The following is a 16,399-nucleotide window of genomic DNA, read 5'->3' on the forward strand; positions in this document are numbered from 1 at the left end:
CCAGGGAAGTTCTTTTTTTTTGTTTGTTTGGTTTTTTTTGCTGCATCATGGGACTTGTGGAATCTCAGTTCCCTACCACGAATTGAACCTGGGACCCCAGCAGTGAAAGCACTGCTAACCACTAGACCTCCAGGGAATTCCCACGTGTGAACAACTCTGACCAGGCACTTTACATTTTTGTCCAGTTTGATCCTCAATTCTTTAATGTTTAAAGGAAACTTGCCCAAGAGCCAGGATCTGTCTGGATCCTGGGTCTGTCTGACTTTAGTGCCCATATTCTTTCCAGGGGGACATATATATTTGAAACATTTGGCTAAAGGCTGAGGGCCCTAATGGCCAACCTCCTCCTGAACATCCATAACTACCACTTCTGCTCCTCCAGGAGTGCCAAGGCTGTACAGAAAGTTGTAAAACTGCACCCTTCAGTAGTTAGTATTGAATTCATGTAAATGACTTCATAGGAAATAATGATAAAATTTAAAAATTCAGTTCCTCAGCCTCCCATCTATAGTCCAAGTATCACATGTCATGTGTTTGGTGGCTACCATATTGGACAGTCATCACAGAAAAGTCTGTTGGATAGGACTATTACAAAGAATTAAACTGTAATTCTTGTTTTCTCTGTCAAGAATCTTGTGTAGGGGTGGGGGTCCTGACTAAGCTCCCACCCCATCAAGGACTCCAGGGATTCTTGCTTTTTTAGGCAGCTCCTGGTTTTAGTCTCATGGGTCCTAGCGCCACAAGGGCTTTTGGAATTACCCCACTCTCTCTGGACTCTGATCTCAGCCTCAAAAAAATCCTCTCATCTTATCTCGCAGAAGGCTTCTGTAAACCTTCTTGCAAATAAACTTCCTGATGGCCTTTCTCAATATCCCAGTGTTCCTGGGACTTCCCTGGTGGTCCAGCGGTTAAGAGTTCGCCTTCCAACACAGGGGACACGGGTTTGAGCCCGGTTGGGGAATTAAGATCCTATATGCTGCTGGGCAACTAAACCTGTGGGCCACAACGACTGAAGCCCATGTGCTCCAGAGCCTGTGCTCTGAAACAAGAGAAGCCCATGCACCACAACTAGAGAGAAGTCCCCCTGCACCAAAACTAGAGAAAGCCTGTGTACCACAATGAAGACCCACCTCCCCCCTACCTTGCCAAAGTAATCCCCAAATAGGTACACAAAACAGGTACACAAGAGAATACATACACACCAAGCCCCAGCAGTTGTGGCACTCAGGAGAAGATGAGTTGGCCAAAAGTTTAGCTAAATATGATGGAGAAGGGCTGCTGATAGGAGGGAGACAACAGGGGCTATCGACTAAATATGCTCATGGCATGACACGGTGCCCGTGACAACTGTGACGTGCTCCCACTGGTGGGCCAGGTACTCAACAGGTCTTCAGAGAGGCCGTGGCAGTGGTGACTAAAGGTCTAAGAATTATTTTGTTATGGTCATTGCTGTTAGAACTGAATTGTATAAGACTTTTATTAATAAAAGAGGCACCAGATATTTTAGGCCTTGCTGCTGCTGCTGCTAAGTCACTTCAGTCGTGTCCGACTCTGTGCGACCCCATAGACGGCAGCCCACCAGGCTCCTCCTTCCCTGGGATTCTCCAGACAAGAACACTGGACCTTAGGCCCTCCAATTTCCGTGGTATACAGGGTGAGTGGCCATGACAAAAGGCCAGAGTCATGGCAGAGAGAGAATGGGCTCTTGAGTCAAACTATCTGGGCTCAGATATTGGCTCTGTGAGTTTGGGTAAGTTAATTTCTCATGCCTCAGTATCTTCATCTGTAAATAATGAATAAGAACTGTTCCCACAGTGCCTCTCTAGTAGTAGTCAGCCTGGGCCTGGTAGCTCCAGCTGGTTGGAGATAATTGCTATTGCATGTCCCCACTCATAGCTGGAAAGAGCCAGGAGATGAGAACAGGCCCCTCTCCCCAAAGCTGCCCTTGGACAGCAAAGTAAGAACAGATACAGTCTCCTTTGCTGACAAAGGAAGAGTCTAGGATAAGGGTAGCCAGAGAGGAGAGAAGAGAGACACACTGGAAGTTGTACTGGAAGCAGTGAGAGATAAGTGTAGTAATGCGGTAGAGATGGGGAATATCTGGAACCTCCATGGAGGCCTTAAGAGCATTTCCCTACCATTCCCAGCTCTAATACCTTCAAGAATGGAGCTGACTTCTTATTGATCCCTTATTTCAAGCACCACTCGCCTTCTCAATGCACCAAAAAGGACAAAAGAATAAAAGGGGAAACAGCCTCAGGGTCTTGGTATAACCAGTAATTCAGACTCAAAGCAATCCTCTCAATCATTACAACCAACAATTTCACCTGTGACCCTAACAAGAGGAAAGGCCAGTGTTCCCGGATGAGCAGAATGCAACTTCAGTGAGACTTAACCAGGTGGTGACCCATCCCCACCTCAGGCCTCATGGAAGTTACCCCTGCTCTTTACCACCTAGATGCCCTGATAGCAGGGTTAGTAGTTTCCATTACTGATAGCCTGCAGTACCTAGTATGTGCTCAACACACACCTATCTCATTACATATTTACAACCCTGTGGTGTGTGTGTCATCCATTTCAGAGATGATGAAACTGAGGCTCAGAGAGATTGAGTAATTTGCTGAAGGCCCCTGACCAAGCGCGAAACCAAGCTTAGGTCAATCTCTGTGACTCCAAAGCCCATGCATTTAACCACATGTATAATATATTTCACCACAGAGTCAAGAATAGTGAAGTACGTTTGTTTTCGCTTTTGCTTCCTCCCTTCTCCCTGCTAATCCACCAGGAAGTTTCACTGTGTAGAATTCTCATGAAAAGTCATGTTTAAAAGAGGAGAGGATATAAGCCCCTCTCACAGGAGAGCAGAGAGTATTCAGGTCATTCCCTGTGGGGAAGAGGATTACAGTCAATGCTTCGTATCCCTTAGTGGTCCTCACACTAACTGTAACAAGTAGGCTTTCTCAGATAGGAAATCTGAGGCTGAAAAAGTTTAATGGGGCACAGCTATTCCAAGGTGAGTTTGGGATTCAGTTTGAAGTCTGGACCTTAGGGCTGTCTAACCCTAAAGACAGGGTTACTAGGAGTAATTTTATTTGGAGGCTTAATGAAGTCCCTACACTCCTATAGAATATTACTTAGCTCTTAACAGTTACCAAGGAGTCTGGAGGGAAATCTGTGGGGCCTAGACCTCTATCTCCATACTGGTGATGTTGGGGTGAGACTGATATTTTCTGTTCCAAAGCAAGAGCCAAACTTCATACAGAGCAGTAATGTTCTGGACAGTCCCACGTCATGTGAAGGGGGTTGGCCAGCTCGTGTGGTGTTTTCAGAGGATGAGAGAGTGCTTAGCCATAAAGAAAACTTAGGGGAGACTCGGCAATGGCATTGCTCAGGGAAAGTGACCCAGGGGAAAAGTTATTTGTGGCTATTAATCTCTTGCTTAGATATTATAAAGCTTCCTCACCAAAGCCTCTTTCTATGATTTATGCTCAAACTGGAAGATATTATAAGCAACCAAAAAGCCAAGCTGGAACATGAAACAGCTGAGCTCTGAAAACACAAGCTACCTTGGCCAGGAGTACGATGTGGTGATGGGGCAGCGCGCGGGAGTGAGCTGGGGGTGTCTGGGTTTGTGCAGTGAGCACACACATTCTACCCACTCCGGCCGCTGGAAGGGCGATACCTGCTCTGAACTCTGATAATTACAGAAAACAAAAAGAAATTTTGTCTCTAAACGTAGAAAACAAATGAGGTGACCCCTAGAGGGAGCTTCTAGCCTGAGGTGGTTTTTAGGATAAGCATTTAAAGCGGAAACTAGGGTAGTTTCCCTTCCTGCACTTTCTTTTCCTCACTACCACCACTTCTACCCTGGACTTCTTCCCTCACCCCCCTCATCTCACCCCTGGGTCTCACAAATAAATTCCAAACCACCTCTCTTTCACAATACTTCTGTTCAAAGCTTGGAACAATGAAAAAAAAAATGACAATACCCAAAGTCAAAAGCAGCTTTTCCTAGGAGTGTGGGGCTGGTAGCAAGCCTTCTAGTTCAGATTTCCTCCGCTTTTTTCCCTAAGAGTTAGCACAAATTCTCCCACTATGGACACATCAGATAAAGCAAGAGAACCAGGACCAAATTTTTCCTCCACTGGGGCTGGAAATTTGAGAGAGCCCATGCTTCCCCAGGTGACCCATTCTTCATAACTTGATTACTCCTCCCCAGTCTAGAACCCCTTAGACAGATGTCATCTCTCTCCATTTTTTTCATACCTCCACATTCTCCTGTATATGATTATTTGGGTGTGTGTGTTATTATTTGCTGGAGTATAAGCCCTTGAGAAAGGTCCTAAAGGTTTTTATATGTATCACCAGTTCCTAACCCAGTAGATGTTCGATAAATGTGCTGAGTGGGTGAACATAGGGGCTCTTTTAATGCTATCTCACTTTGATACAATTTAAGGACTTGAATGGAATCTGACCGTCAAGTCAGCCTGACCCTTTTGCTATCTATTATAAAGACTTTTAGTAAAGCCCAGGACCAAAGACTTCAGGTATGTGAAGTGCCTCAAAGAGAATCTGAGCACCCGGACAGCAGTAGGGTGTGGATACTGAAAACTAGCCCATGACATGCAAACCCTTACAACCCACTCCCCGCTGTATTTCTGCAGCAGATTTTCTTTTCCTAAGAATGCCTGGCAAAGGCTAATATTAACACAAGTTTAGGGTTGCTGACCACTTAAAGGACTAGGCCAGGTGTTTGCGGAGGGAAATGGCACAAAGTATAGTTTAGATACTGTCTCCCATGTAATCAAGTGTGGTTCTTTCATAAAGCCTTCCTATAGGGGTCAAAGGAGTAGTATAGTATAATGGTTAAGGATAGTGGACTTTTGGAAATAGACTCCCACAGTTCAAATCCTGACTCTACTGGCAGTAACTATGTCACAAACTCCACTTCCCTCTGTAAATGAGGGAAATAGCACAATCTTCAGAGGCTTCTTATGAAATTTAGTGAGCTAAAATGTACAACTGCTTAGAACAATATTCTGCACACAGTAAATACTATAAAGTGTTGATGATTATTATTGACCTTCTGAGGTTGGTTATTGCCTCAATTCCACAAGATTTTTGATAATATCAAAATTATTGTCATTCAAATAGGTAGCATGCAAAGTACTGGTGCAGCTACCTACTGATTGTTAAAGTCTGGAAGAAAACTTGTAATCATCAGCAGAGTGTGGTGTACCTGGACTAGGGGACTTGTTCTGGGTCTCCAAACTTCCGCAAAATATCCATCAAGGGAAATGGTCTTCAAGAGGAGTCCTGCAGCTGCACACACATAGGCTCCCTCTTTTACTGTTCTTTCACGTTTCCCACACCTGAAGGAAGGGCAGATAGAAGGGACATTTGTTAACCCTTTTCTATCTGCTGTTGGACTCTTTTCCTCTGGCAGAAGCTCCTGGGGAGATGAGGTCTTATTTCCCTATTCCTTTGATAACCCCAAAAGTTCTTTGAACTAAATAAGAGTCTCCTTCCAAAAAATATTTCTTCCTAAGTTCCAAAAAATAAAAAAAGGTCCTCCTTTTCTTCCAATCTATTTTCCAATCTATTGTAAGATTCAAAAGCGTGAAATTTTTCCAGGTAAAACCCTTTATGTGGCTCAGACAGTAAAGAATCTGCCTGCAATGCAGGAGCCCCGGGTTCAAAGCCCTTTATATCCTTACGGAAACTGGGTTGTTCTCAGTCTTTAGTTAAATGGCCTCTGGTGACATGTTAGTTTCTAGAAAGGCTGTCCAGGGATTGCAGCTGTCTTAAGCATTGGATTGAAATGGTTTAGGGATCCCCTCATGTTTCCTGGAAATAGAAAGGAATTAGCAGAAAGTCAGTCACAGAACTCTATAGAACTTTAAAATGAATTGGGGCTTCCCTGCAGTCCTGTGGTTAAGACTCCACACTTCCACTGGAGGGGGTGTGGGTTCATGCAAGGTGCAGCCAAAAAAAAAAAATGAATGGCAGGTAGTGTACAAAACAGGGAAGGTTCTTGTTCTTCTTTTTTAAAAAAAAAGAGCTCTGAGATCAGTAGGCAGATCTGAAGAATCAGTGAAGAAACAGCAGACATACTCATTACAAAACAAATAAAAATCCAGCCTTCATCCTTACTAGAAATGAATTCTTGTTTGGTTGGAGAAGTGGCCAGGAAAAGCCATCTGAAAGGAGTACTTGCATTTAGTTCAAAACAGAAAAAGAAACTGTGCCTAGAACTACTGAACTCGTGTCACAGAGCATCTGAACTCTGGACTAAAATAGACAGTTGTAGGGTCCTATGATTTCATTTCTTAAACCATACTGATAGAAGGAGTACCAGTATTCCTGTCTAACAGTATCCAGAAGTCATCAACTTATACTCACCTGCTAGAAACCCAGCTAGACAATGCCATGTCCATGCTTGTCTTACCTTTCTAGCCTAAAGGAAGTTCAAAACTGTTTTGAATTAGTATCTGGTTTGGGGAAATATCACAACGTAGCTTTCATGCTCCAAAAGAGGCTATGGAGCCATATTTTCCCAGCTCTCTCAACAGCACTAAGGAAGGAAAAGGAGACTCAAAAGCTGTCAAAGGGCATGTGGAGAGCTAGTGTTTAAAAATAGCTGCAACCTGATGGCTGGGATAGAAGTTTATGTTTGACTTTAACATTTTGTACAAAAAACCCCATAAAAGCAATATCTTATTTTGTTAATATGGTTTTTCCACATTATTTTTGAAACACTTGAGTGTATAGACAGAAGGGGTGTGACCTACAGCATATGCCAAGGTTTGTCTAAAAATATTTTACACCTGTTCTCTGTTCTGCACACTGGTCATATTTTATCAGTGAAGTAAAGTGCTCATAATGCCAGATGAGGAATGTGTTTTTCCTTCCAAGTCCTCAATGTTTTTCCCTTCTGTAAAGCAAACCTCCTCTTCTTTTCTACCTGCACTAAAATAAAGCTAGAGACATTATCCACATGACCCATCTACCCTCAAAACTACATTTTAACTCTTCCTGTGCCTGAGCAGTACTCTTTGGGAACAGCCATTTCAATACTTTTCACAACAGTGTGGACACTTCAGCAAACATTTTTGACTGCTCCCAAAAGGAATGCCAACTTGTACACTAGGTTTAAATCAACTTGCTGATTGTATAAAAAAGAATGCTGAAACACGAGTTTCCCTATCAGCGACTCAAAACTAGAAATACAAACTCAGTGGTATTTATTATGGAAACATGGATAAAATAGCTTTTAGGATATTACTGTAGAATTTTCATTTAATTCTTTGTTGATGCAAATAATAGACTGGACAACAAAATGTTGAATAAAGACAGTTATGGTTTTAATTTACATTCTTGCTTTCAAGGGGCAACACAACAAATATGAATAAAATTCTGGACCTCGTGGTTTCTAAGAACACATTACAATTCTTGATAGAAGGTGATTATTTCCTCATAATTCCCTGGGGAAGTGTATTGATATCACTGTACTTACCTTGCAGATAAAGAAACTGAGCCATCTGAGTCAAATTTCTTAATATGCTTAAGAAAGGGAACTAGACTCATAATTTCCAATTGCCTCCAGACATGAGCCACTTTCCAATGTCCTTTCTTCTAAGCTTTGCCTAATTATAAGATGATCTCAAAGCTCCACTTATAGATTATATGTATAAAGCAAGTCTTCTAAAATATAAATCTTAAAACTCAAACATTGAGAAATGGTTAGTAGAGGTTTCACTATTTACAAGTCAAATACCATTACTGACAAGACTTTTAGCCCAATCTAAACCTCCATAAGCCCATCTAATGGTTCAGCAATATTTGGTCCAATTATATTTAAAAATCAAACTACTAGGCATTTAGTATAACATTTAGTATAACAAGATTTAATATATATAGAAATTACAGAAATTCTTCTGAGCTATTTTTTGAGTGGGCTTTTGTTTATTGTGCAGTTTAAACATGTTCAAAATGAATAGCAACAATAAAGGGAATATATGTGACTTCCCTGGTGGGCCAGTGGTTAAAACTCTGTGCTCTCAATGCAAGGAGCATGGTTTCAATCCCTGGTCAGGGAACTAAGATCCCACATGCTGTAGGACATGGCCTAAAATAAAACACACACACACACACACAAAAAAAAAACAATAAAAGGAATATAAGTTCCTTCATAATAGCTTATCCTTCTAAAATGTAACCACTTCTTATTTTAAATAATTTTAATTTATTTATCTATTTTTGGCAGTGCTGGGTCTTCAGTGCTGCTCAGGCTTTTCTGTAGTTGTGGCGTTGGGGGTTATTTTCTAGCTGCAGCGTACCAGCTTCTCTTGTTGCACAGCATGGGTTCAGGCTTCAGCAGTTGTGGCTTCCAGGCTTTAGGGTGCAGGCTCAGTAGTTGTGGCACATGGGCTTAGTTGCTCCATGGCATGTGGGATCTTCCCGGAGCAGGAACCAAACCCGTGTCTCCTGCACTGGCAGGTGGATTCTTTACCACTGAGCCACCAGGAAAGCCCCATTTCTTATCTTAAACCAAAATATATTGATCTTTTTAAAGAAAATCTTTCAGAATCAGTTCAAAATGAGGTCATCTGGTTTCCTTAATGTTTAAAAATAAAAGCAGAAAGACTAGTTACCACAACATCTATACATATAGAAGTCATGTATACTACAAAGGTATGCCTTAAGATAGTTTTTCAAAGTAACTTAAATCATAGGTACTAGAAACACATTGTTGAAGACTATTTTGATAGTTTACTTGGTCTTTCCTTATGTTGTTTATCAACAGCACAGGTAAGGAATGTGTGTGAAAATAGCTACAGGAGGTCAGTGTTTACAATTTTACTCAGAAGTGATACAGCCCTTACTCAATTTGAAGGAATCATCACCCAGTGGTTCCAAAATAAGAGAAGCAAACACAACTAAATTAAGAAAATCAAAATTATAGAATTGCTATAACAATGATTTCTGAAAACATTGCCAGATAGCCAGTTTATGGCCACTGGATTTCCAAAGAATATCTTTCAAAACATAATCATGACTTTGGAGTATGGCTGAGAGCCTTCCACTAGCCTCTTCTCATTGACATTCTTGTAGAGAGATTCTACAAGTGATGTGGCTAATACGTCAAAAAAAGGTCTTATTCCTGTAACTTCAAATTAGAATAGCAACCAGTGAGAGGGAACAAAGCAAAGAGCTTAGGAGCAAGAACTCTGGAACAGACTACCTGAATTTGAATCTGAAGTCTGCCACTTATTGGCCATGCAATATTAAGCTGTGCCTCAGCCCCCCTTAGGGCTTCCTGGATGACTCAGCGGGTAAAGAATCCACCTGCAATGCAGGAGACACGGGTTTGAGCCCTGAGTTGGGAAGATCCCCTGGAGGAAGGCATGGCAACCCACTCCAGTATTCTTGTTTGGAGAATCCCATGGACAGAGGAGCCTGGCAGTCTACAATCCATAGCCTTGCAGAGTTGAATACAACTGAGCACATGGCATAGCCCCCTTCTGTAAACTGGGTTAGAACTGTGCACAGCAGGAAGTGATATATAAGTGTCTGTTAACTTTAAGACATTAAAAATGTATGTGTTGTATTAATTTTCCAACTGTATGCACATTGGTTCTGGGTCCTTTATTCCCCAGGTCTGCCAGGGAATTCCTGGTCCTAGGTCCCTGAAGCATGAAGATATCTTTCTATGGGAGTTCCCTGGTGGTCTAGCAGTTAAGATTCTGAAGCAGTGTCCTGGGTTCCAGTTCAGTACTTGGTCAGGTAACTGAGATCCACAAGCCATGTAGTATGGCTAAAAAATAAATACATAAATAAAAAATAATTAAGAAAAAAATTAAAAGACTCTTGTTCATTGGAAGAAAAACTATGACAAACCTAGACAGCATATTAAAAAGCAGAGATATCGCCTTGCCAACAAAGGTCCATATAGTCAAAGCTATGGTTTTTCTAGCAGTCATGTAAGAATATGAGAGTTGGACCATAAAGTAGGCTGCGGGTCCAAGAATTGATGCTTTTGAACTGTGGTGCTGGAGAAGATGCTTGAGAGTCCCTTAGACTGCAAGGAGATCAAACCAGTCTATCCTAAAGGAAATAAAGAATATTCATTGGAAGGACTGATGCTGAAGCTGAAGCTCCAGTACTTTGGCCACCTGATGTGAAGAGCTGATTTAATGGAAAAGACCCTGATGCTGGGAAAGACTGAGGTTAAGAGGAGAAGGGGGTGACAGAGGATGATATGATTGGATGGCATAACTGACTCAAAGGACATGAGTTTGAGCAAACTCAGGGAGATAGTGAAGGACAGAGAAGCCTGGCGTGCTGCAGTTCATGGGGTTGCAAAGAGGGTCGGACATGAGTTAGTGACTGAACAACAACAACATGAAAAAAAAGAAGATATCTTCTTAATATAACAAAAAAACTGAAGAACTCTAAAGTGAACTCCTGGGTCAAACTGATTAAGCACCAGCTGATTGGCATACTAAACAATAGAATGGGTTTTATTAAGCAATGGTAATTTTACATCCTTGTCATTTATGAAGAGTTTTTCCTTATCTGATCTTGCACTAGAGTATTGTTATCCTCCTTCTGACAGGTTTATATATTCTAGTCAGGCAATGAAATATATTTGATGTGCTGTGCCTATGCTATGGTTTCCCAGGTGGCTCAGTGGTAAAGAATCCGCCTGCCAATGTAGGAGACACAGGTTCGATCCTTGGGTCAAGAAGATCCCGTGGAGTAGGAAATGACAATGGAGTGGGAAATGGCAACCCACTCCAGTATTTTTGCCTGGAACATTTCATGGACAGAGGAGCCTGGCAGTCCATGGGGTTGCAAATAGTCAGACACGATTGAGCAACTGAGCACACACACTGACCAGGCACGAATGTCTGTGCTATATTGTTTGTGTAGGAAGGTCTCCAACCAGCGTTTTACTTCATTAGCTTAAGTACATGCAAAAAGAGGTACAGTTTATCCTTGAACAATATGGGCTTGAACTGTGTGGGTACACTTATATGGGGATTTTTTTTTCAGTAGCATATATTATAATACTTCATGATCTGCAGTTGGTTGAATCCTCAATGTAGAGCTTGGAAGGACTGACTATAAGTTATACATGGATTTTCAGCTGAGTGGAGGGTGGGTGCTGCTTCTAACCCCCATGCTGTTCAAGGCTCAACTGTACTTCATTTTCTCTGTGCATTACACTGATATTTAAAAATAACCTAAGTTCTGGACATTTGTTAGATTAAGTCAATTATAATATGGGTAACATGCGAATAACACTGATACACATTAGAAAAACATTTTAAACTCAGGATACCTTTAGTTTCACCTTCAAAAGTTAAGACATTAATTACAGTAAACGAAGATTATTATCTTTGTGTGTGTGTGTGCTAAGTCTTCGATGATGTACGAGGGCTTTCTCTAGTTGCAGTGAGCAGGGGCTTCTCTGCAGTTGTGATTCATGGGCTCCTCATTGCGGTGGTTTTTCTTGTTGCAAAGCACAGGCTCTAGGCTCATGGGCTTCAGTAGCTGTGCCGTACAGGCTTAGTTCCTCCTTGGCATGTGGGATCTTCCCCCACCAGGGATCGAACCTGTGTTCTCTGCATTGGCAGGCGGATTCTTATCTACTGTACCACCAGGCAAGTCCAAGATTATTATCCTTAAGGAGACATTTTGACTGAAGGCTTACATTTGCCATCTAATATAGGTTAAAGTGGAGAAGGCAATGGCACCCCACTCCAGTACTCTTGCCTGGAAAATTCCATGGACGGAGGAGCCTGGTAGGCTGCAGTCCATGGGGTCGCTAAGAGTCGGACACGACTGAGCGACTTCACTTTCACTTTTCCCTTTCATGCACTGGAGAAGAAAATGGCAACCCACTCTAGTATTCTTGCCTGGGGAATCCCAGGGATGGTGGGGCCTGGTGGGCTGCCGTCTATGGGGTCGCACAGAGTCGGACTCGACTGAAGCGACTTAGCAGCAGCAGCAGCAGCATAGGTTAAAGTTATCCAAAGGAGATTTAACAATACACCTGATTTTAGAATATAGACAATAAAGGAATATTCTAAAATCAGAGAACTACTTTTTGTAATCATTTTCACTCATCAATGATCTATGTACTTTGTAAAACAGCACTTTAGACACCAAGATAGGGCCATTCAGAGGCTGCCACAGTATAGTTATTGAAGAGCCACCCCTGCCCCCCACAAAAAAGGAAAAATCTATTAATATAATTAACTTAGCAAAACTGTCAACTAAAAGGCTCCACATATAAGGTCAAAAAGTGTGATGGCAGTGGGGGAAAAAAAGACTTGGGACTAAGATGTAAACTTTTCTAAGGTTTTCTAAGTTGTGCTAAACAAAAGCACCTTTAAAAATTTCCATTCCTCATGAACAAAAAGGGCATGAAAACAGAGAGCCTTTGTTCATTCTTTAAAAAAAAAGACCTCAAGGATACCAAGCTCAAATCAATTTCAAATCAACTAATTTTCTTGAACCCAATCATGATAAAATTGAGTTAACTTTTTCAGCACCAAACCAATGTATGCACCAATATGAAATTTCCCTTTTTTGTCAGTACACGCATACCCAAGATCTGAAAGATAGTCATAAAGTTCAATTATTTAAAATATGAATATATAGGTATTATGTGTGTATTAGTCGCGTCTGACTTTGCAACCTCATAACTGTAGCCCACCAGGTTCCTCTGTCCATGGAATTCTTCAGGCAGGAATACTGGAGTGGGTTGCCCAGGGATCAAACCCTGGTCTCCCGCATTGCAGGCAGATTCCTTACCATCTGAACTACCAGGGAAGGAGCCCTGAATATGTGTATTAGTGTTCTTGATTGTTACAAACTCTCTTTTGTGTCTATTGGCCAGCTGCTTTTAGAAAAAGTTAACTTGAGCCTTTCTTCATTTATAAAAAGACCAGTTTTATTCCAAGTTAAGCCTATAACTTGACCCAAAAGCTTCAAGCAGAAACTAGTATTTAACACTGTTAATCTAATCATTCTTTTACAGCTTTTCAAACTTGATCACAAAAGCACATAATTGATAGCATATGAAGAAAAATCTCTCCCAGTTCCAGTCACTATCTCAATACTTCTTCATAACCTCATTCTGTCCACTAACAGACAAAGGCCTCACCATAGAGCTGACAGAACAGCTTAGCTCTGTTGCTTTCAGGGCTTGTTTCCTTAAAACTTTTCATTCCTCTAAATTACAAGGGTAACACACAAAAGGCTTCTGTAGACTAGTGTCTAAAAAAACCTCATTTGAAACCAAACTTATTTTACAAGTAACCTGGACAGTGCTGGTTTCTCACTAAAAAAGCACCGAGTTATTCCAATTCAAGACAATTTTCTAATACAATGTCAACACTGTAGCAATGGACATTTAAACAGTGAAATGACTCATTATTTTACTTTAACAATGTGTCTCACCCTTGCAACTCATGGGCCAAAAAAAAAAAAACCAAGAAAACCTCCCTCCTTAAGGAGCCATTAGAATTTGACACATTATGACTAATCTTTGAAGTATCAAACCAGGAAAAAACCAACTCAAAACTTGTGTGTAAACTTTGATAGGAAAATGCACAGAAATACTCATATTTAACAACCTGTCCGATTTTGATTAGATGTTAATCATAGATTCTCCAGTTACAATGACTAGTTTTTAAGTGTAAGGATCAGTATAAACCTAAATCATCTTTTTTAAGTAGTCAGGTGAGCTGCTTTGTCAAGCAAGTTTTCTGAGCTATTCATCTCCCATGCAGAAATAGAAAATTGATCCAGTGATTTCTTTCTCCATATACATTTCAAATAAATTCTCCCAGTTTACATGAGAGAATTTCATTTTATCACCTGACTCCATCTTAGATGTTAGTGTGACACAATTTTAATAAGGTTGACTTGCCTTAAGCATACTACCCTTGTTGCGGGGAGACATGTGGACTAAACAGTTAGTTGCTAAGAACAAAGCTGTCCCAAGCATTGTTCAGGTTAAGCATAACTTTTTATATGGCAAGCTACTATCTGTGCCCTAGTAGAGCAACTGCTTTCCATTATAACTTTGTGATTCAATGAGTCAGATCTTTCTGCTGTATCAGCATTTACAACATAATTCTAGAATTAGATCTTTGGCAAAGACTTAAAAACAAAGACCACAATAAATGTTTTTAATTTTAAAGAATTTTAATACAAACTTAATATAAACTATTTCAGTCCCTCTTAACATGTAAGACACTGACTCAAAATACTTTTATACCATTTTTTTCAAGTATTGCACAATATAGGTACAAAATTAATATTTACGATTACATTTTCTTCCATAATATATAGCAAAAATTTTTAAACCTTTAACAGAAAATACTTTTTTTTTGAAAAAGCAAATATTCGTACATTTTAATTCCACCACTAAAGGAGTATTCTGTACACAATTTTTAGAATAGGTGATGTCTTTGAGATGGATATTTTACAATTTCAGTAAAAAAAATACAACATGAAGCTGCTGTCACAGATCACTGTAGTAAAAAGATATAAATGCAATACCATGTCGTAGAAACAATATATATATCCTCTGATATTTTACAAACTTTGTACTAAATTAAATTATACAATTAGAAAAGACCAATAAACCCACTTATTAGTGCCAATTTTTTATAAAAAAAAAAATCAGCCATGTCCTTGCTATATCTTAAATACTGTAAGAGGCCATATCTGAGAGTATACTTTAAAATATACAGTCAGTATAAAATAACTTTGTGCTTGGTTGGCAATGAAAAATGATGCATGTTTTATTTTTGTAACCAAGCTTGAATGTATCCTTACTATAAGCTTAAAAAAAAAAAAAAAAAAAAAAAACTCAAGGAGGTTATTAAAAAAAAAAATCCCCCTTGGGCCCAACCATTTTAACTTGTACATTTTTTTCTTTTTTTAGTTAGCCATAACAGGCTGGAATTGCTGGTTAGAATACTGCATGTTATTTAAGCTAAAATTCAAGCCATCTACAAAAGACTTCTCGTTGAGGCCTCCATAGGCCGCAAATACATCAAAGGCATTACTGTACTGGAGAGGACTGAGGTTAAGGGGGCTGTCACCTGGGAACATTCCATTGGTACTACTACCTTGACCCTGCATATTAGGAAAAATAAATTCCTTGGCATTAGGAGAAAGAGCAGAGGTTTTCTGCTGTTGCTGCTGCTGTGGTGGTGGCGGTGGCTGGGATGGCTGCTGCTGTTGCTGCGGCTGCTGCTGGTTACCCAGGCCAAGCCCATACAGAGAGTGCATTGAGGAAGAGATGGCTTTCTGCTTCAAGAGGTCATTCACATTCAAGCCGAGGTTAATAGGAGAAGTACGTGCAACCTTGTTGCTGCGGCCACTATTCTTCATTTTGGTAGAGCCAAACTTGGTGGCAGCGAAAGTGGCAGTAGTAAAGGTTAAAGGCTGAGTGGACCGGGGCATGAAGGTAGGGCTTACAGCAGCAGAGTGACCAAAGGGAGGCGATGGAGAGCTGGACACTGATGAGGCTGGATCACTTATGGGCATAAAAACCTGGGCCTCTGGGTTAAAGCTGTTTTTGATCTCCTTATCCAACTCGCATCCATTTTCATTATTATCATCCACATAAAGCACCTTCACTGGTCCCTTTTCACCAATTTGGTAGGAAACCTCAAACGGGTCGATCCAAACACTAAGATCCTGTGGCAGATTGCCACGCACATCATCAATGTCCAAACCACTCTCTTTGGATGCTTGTTCAACCACTGGGTCCACTTTCTCCCCTATGTGTATACATCTAAACCCTGATCCTTTGTATGGCTTTTCAGGATACCAGTGCCCTTCATATTTCTTCTTAAGAAGTCTTTCAAGTTCTTCACCAAAAATGTTGACACGTCTTCTGGGAAGCTTATTATACAGATATGAAATAATAAAATTTAGTGCTACTTGGATTTCAAGCTGCATAGCTGCTATGCCACAAAATTAGGTTTGTGTTTCAACTCTCCCCTAGACACACACAAAAAAGTTCAGTTTGTGGCAGAGAAACAAATTTTCATTCAAAGTGCTGGTATTAGTAGATATCCTTCACCTCAAGCAGTCTTGTTCCTTAAAGAAAACATAGAAAACAAAAGAAAACATGTCCACGTAAGATAAACGTTAAGTTCCACAACCTTTTTTTACCCCCAGAGTAATTTCAGTTTTGAAAAAGTCTAATAAGCTAGAAAGTCTGAAAAATCTAATCAACACAAAATGTAAGAACTTACCAATAGAAAATTGTCTGTTGAAGACCAAAATCTCGGGAAAACAAGATCTACAGTTTAAAATGTGCAAAACAAAACCCTATTATTTACTTTCTGTTTCTGAATAGAGT

General features: G+C 40.5%; 1 protein-coding gene across 1 annotated transcript; it reads right to left on the bottom strand.

The window, feature by feature from the left end:
• Positions 1-14,204: 14,204 nt before the first annotated feature.
• On the bottom strand, positions 14,205-16,093 carry TOB1 (transducer of ERBB2, 1). The gene has a single exon (XM_081583294.1). It carries the CDS (start codon positions 15,991-15,993, stop codon positions 14,965-14,967), a length of 1,029 nt encoding a protein of 342 aa, XP_081439420.1. The 5' UTR covers positions 15,994-16,093; the 3' UTR covers positions 14,205-14,964.
• Positions 16,094-16,399: the final 306 nt, after the last annotated feature.

This window comes from Giraffa tippelskirchi, chromosome 3 (assembly GCF_054371585.1).
Source record: "Giraffa tippelskirchi isolate mGirTip1 chromosome 3, T2T-mGirTip1v1.2.pri, whole genome shotgun sequence".
Taxonomy (NCBI): Eukaryota; Metazoa; Chordata; class Mammalia; order Artiodactyla; family Giraffidae; genus Giraffa; species Giraffa tippelskirchi.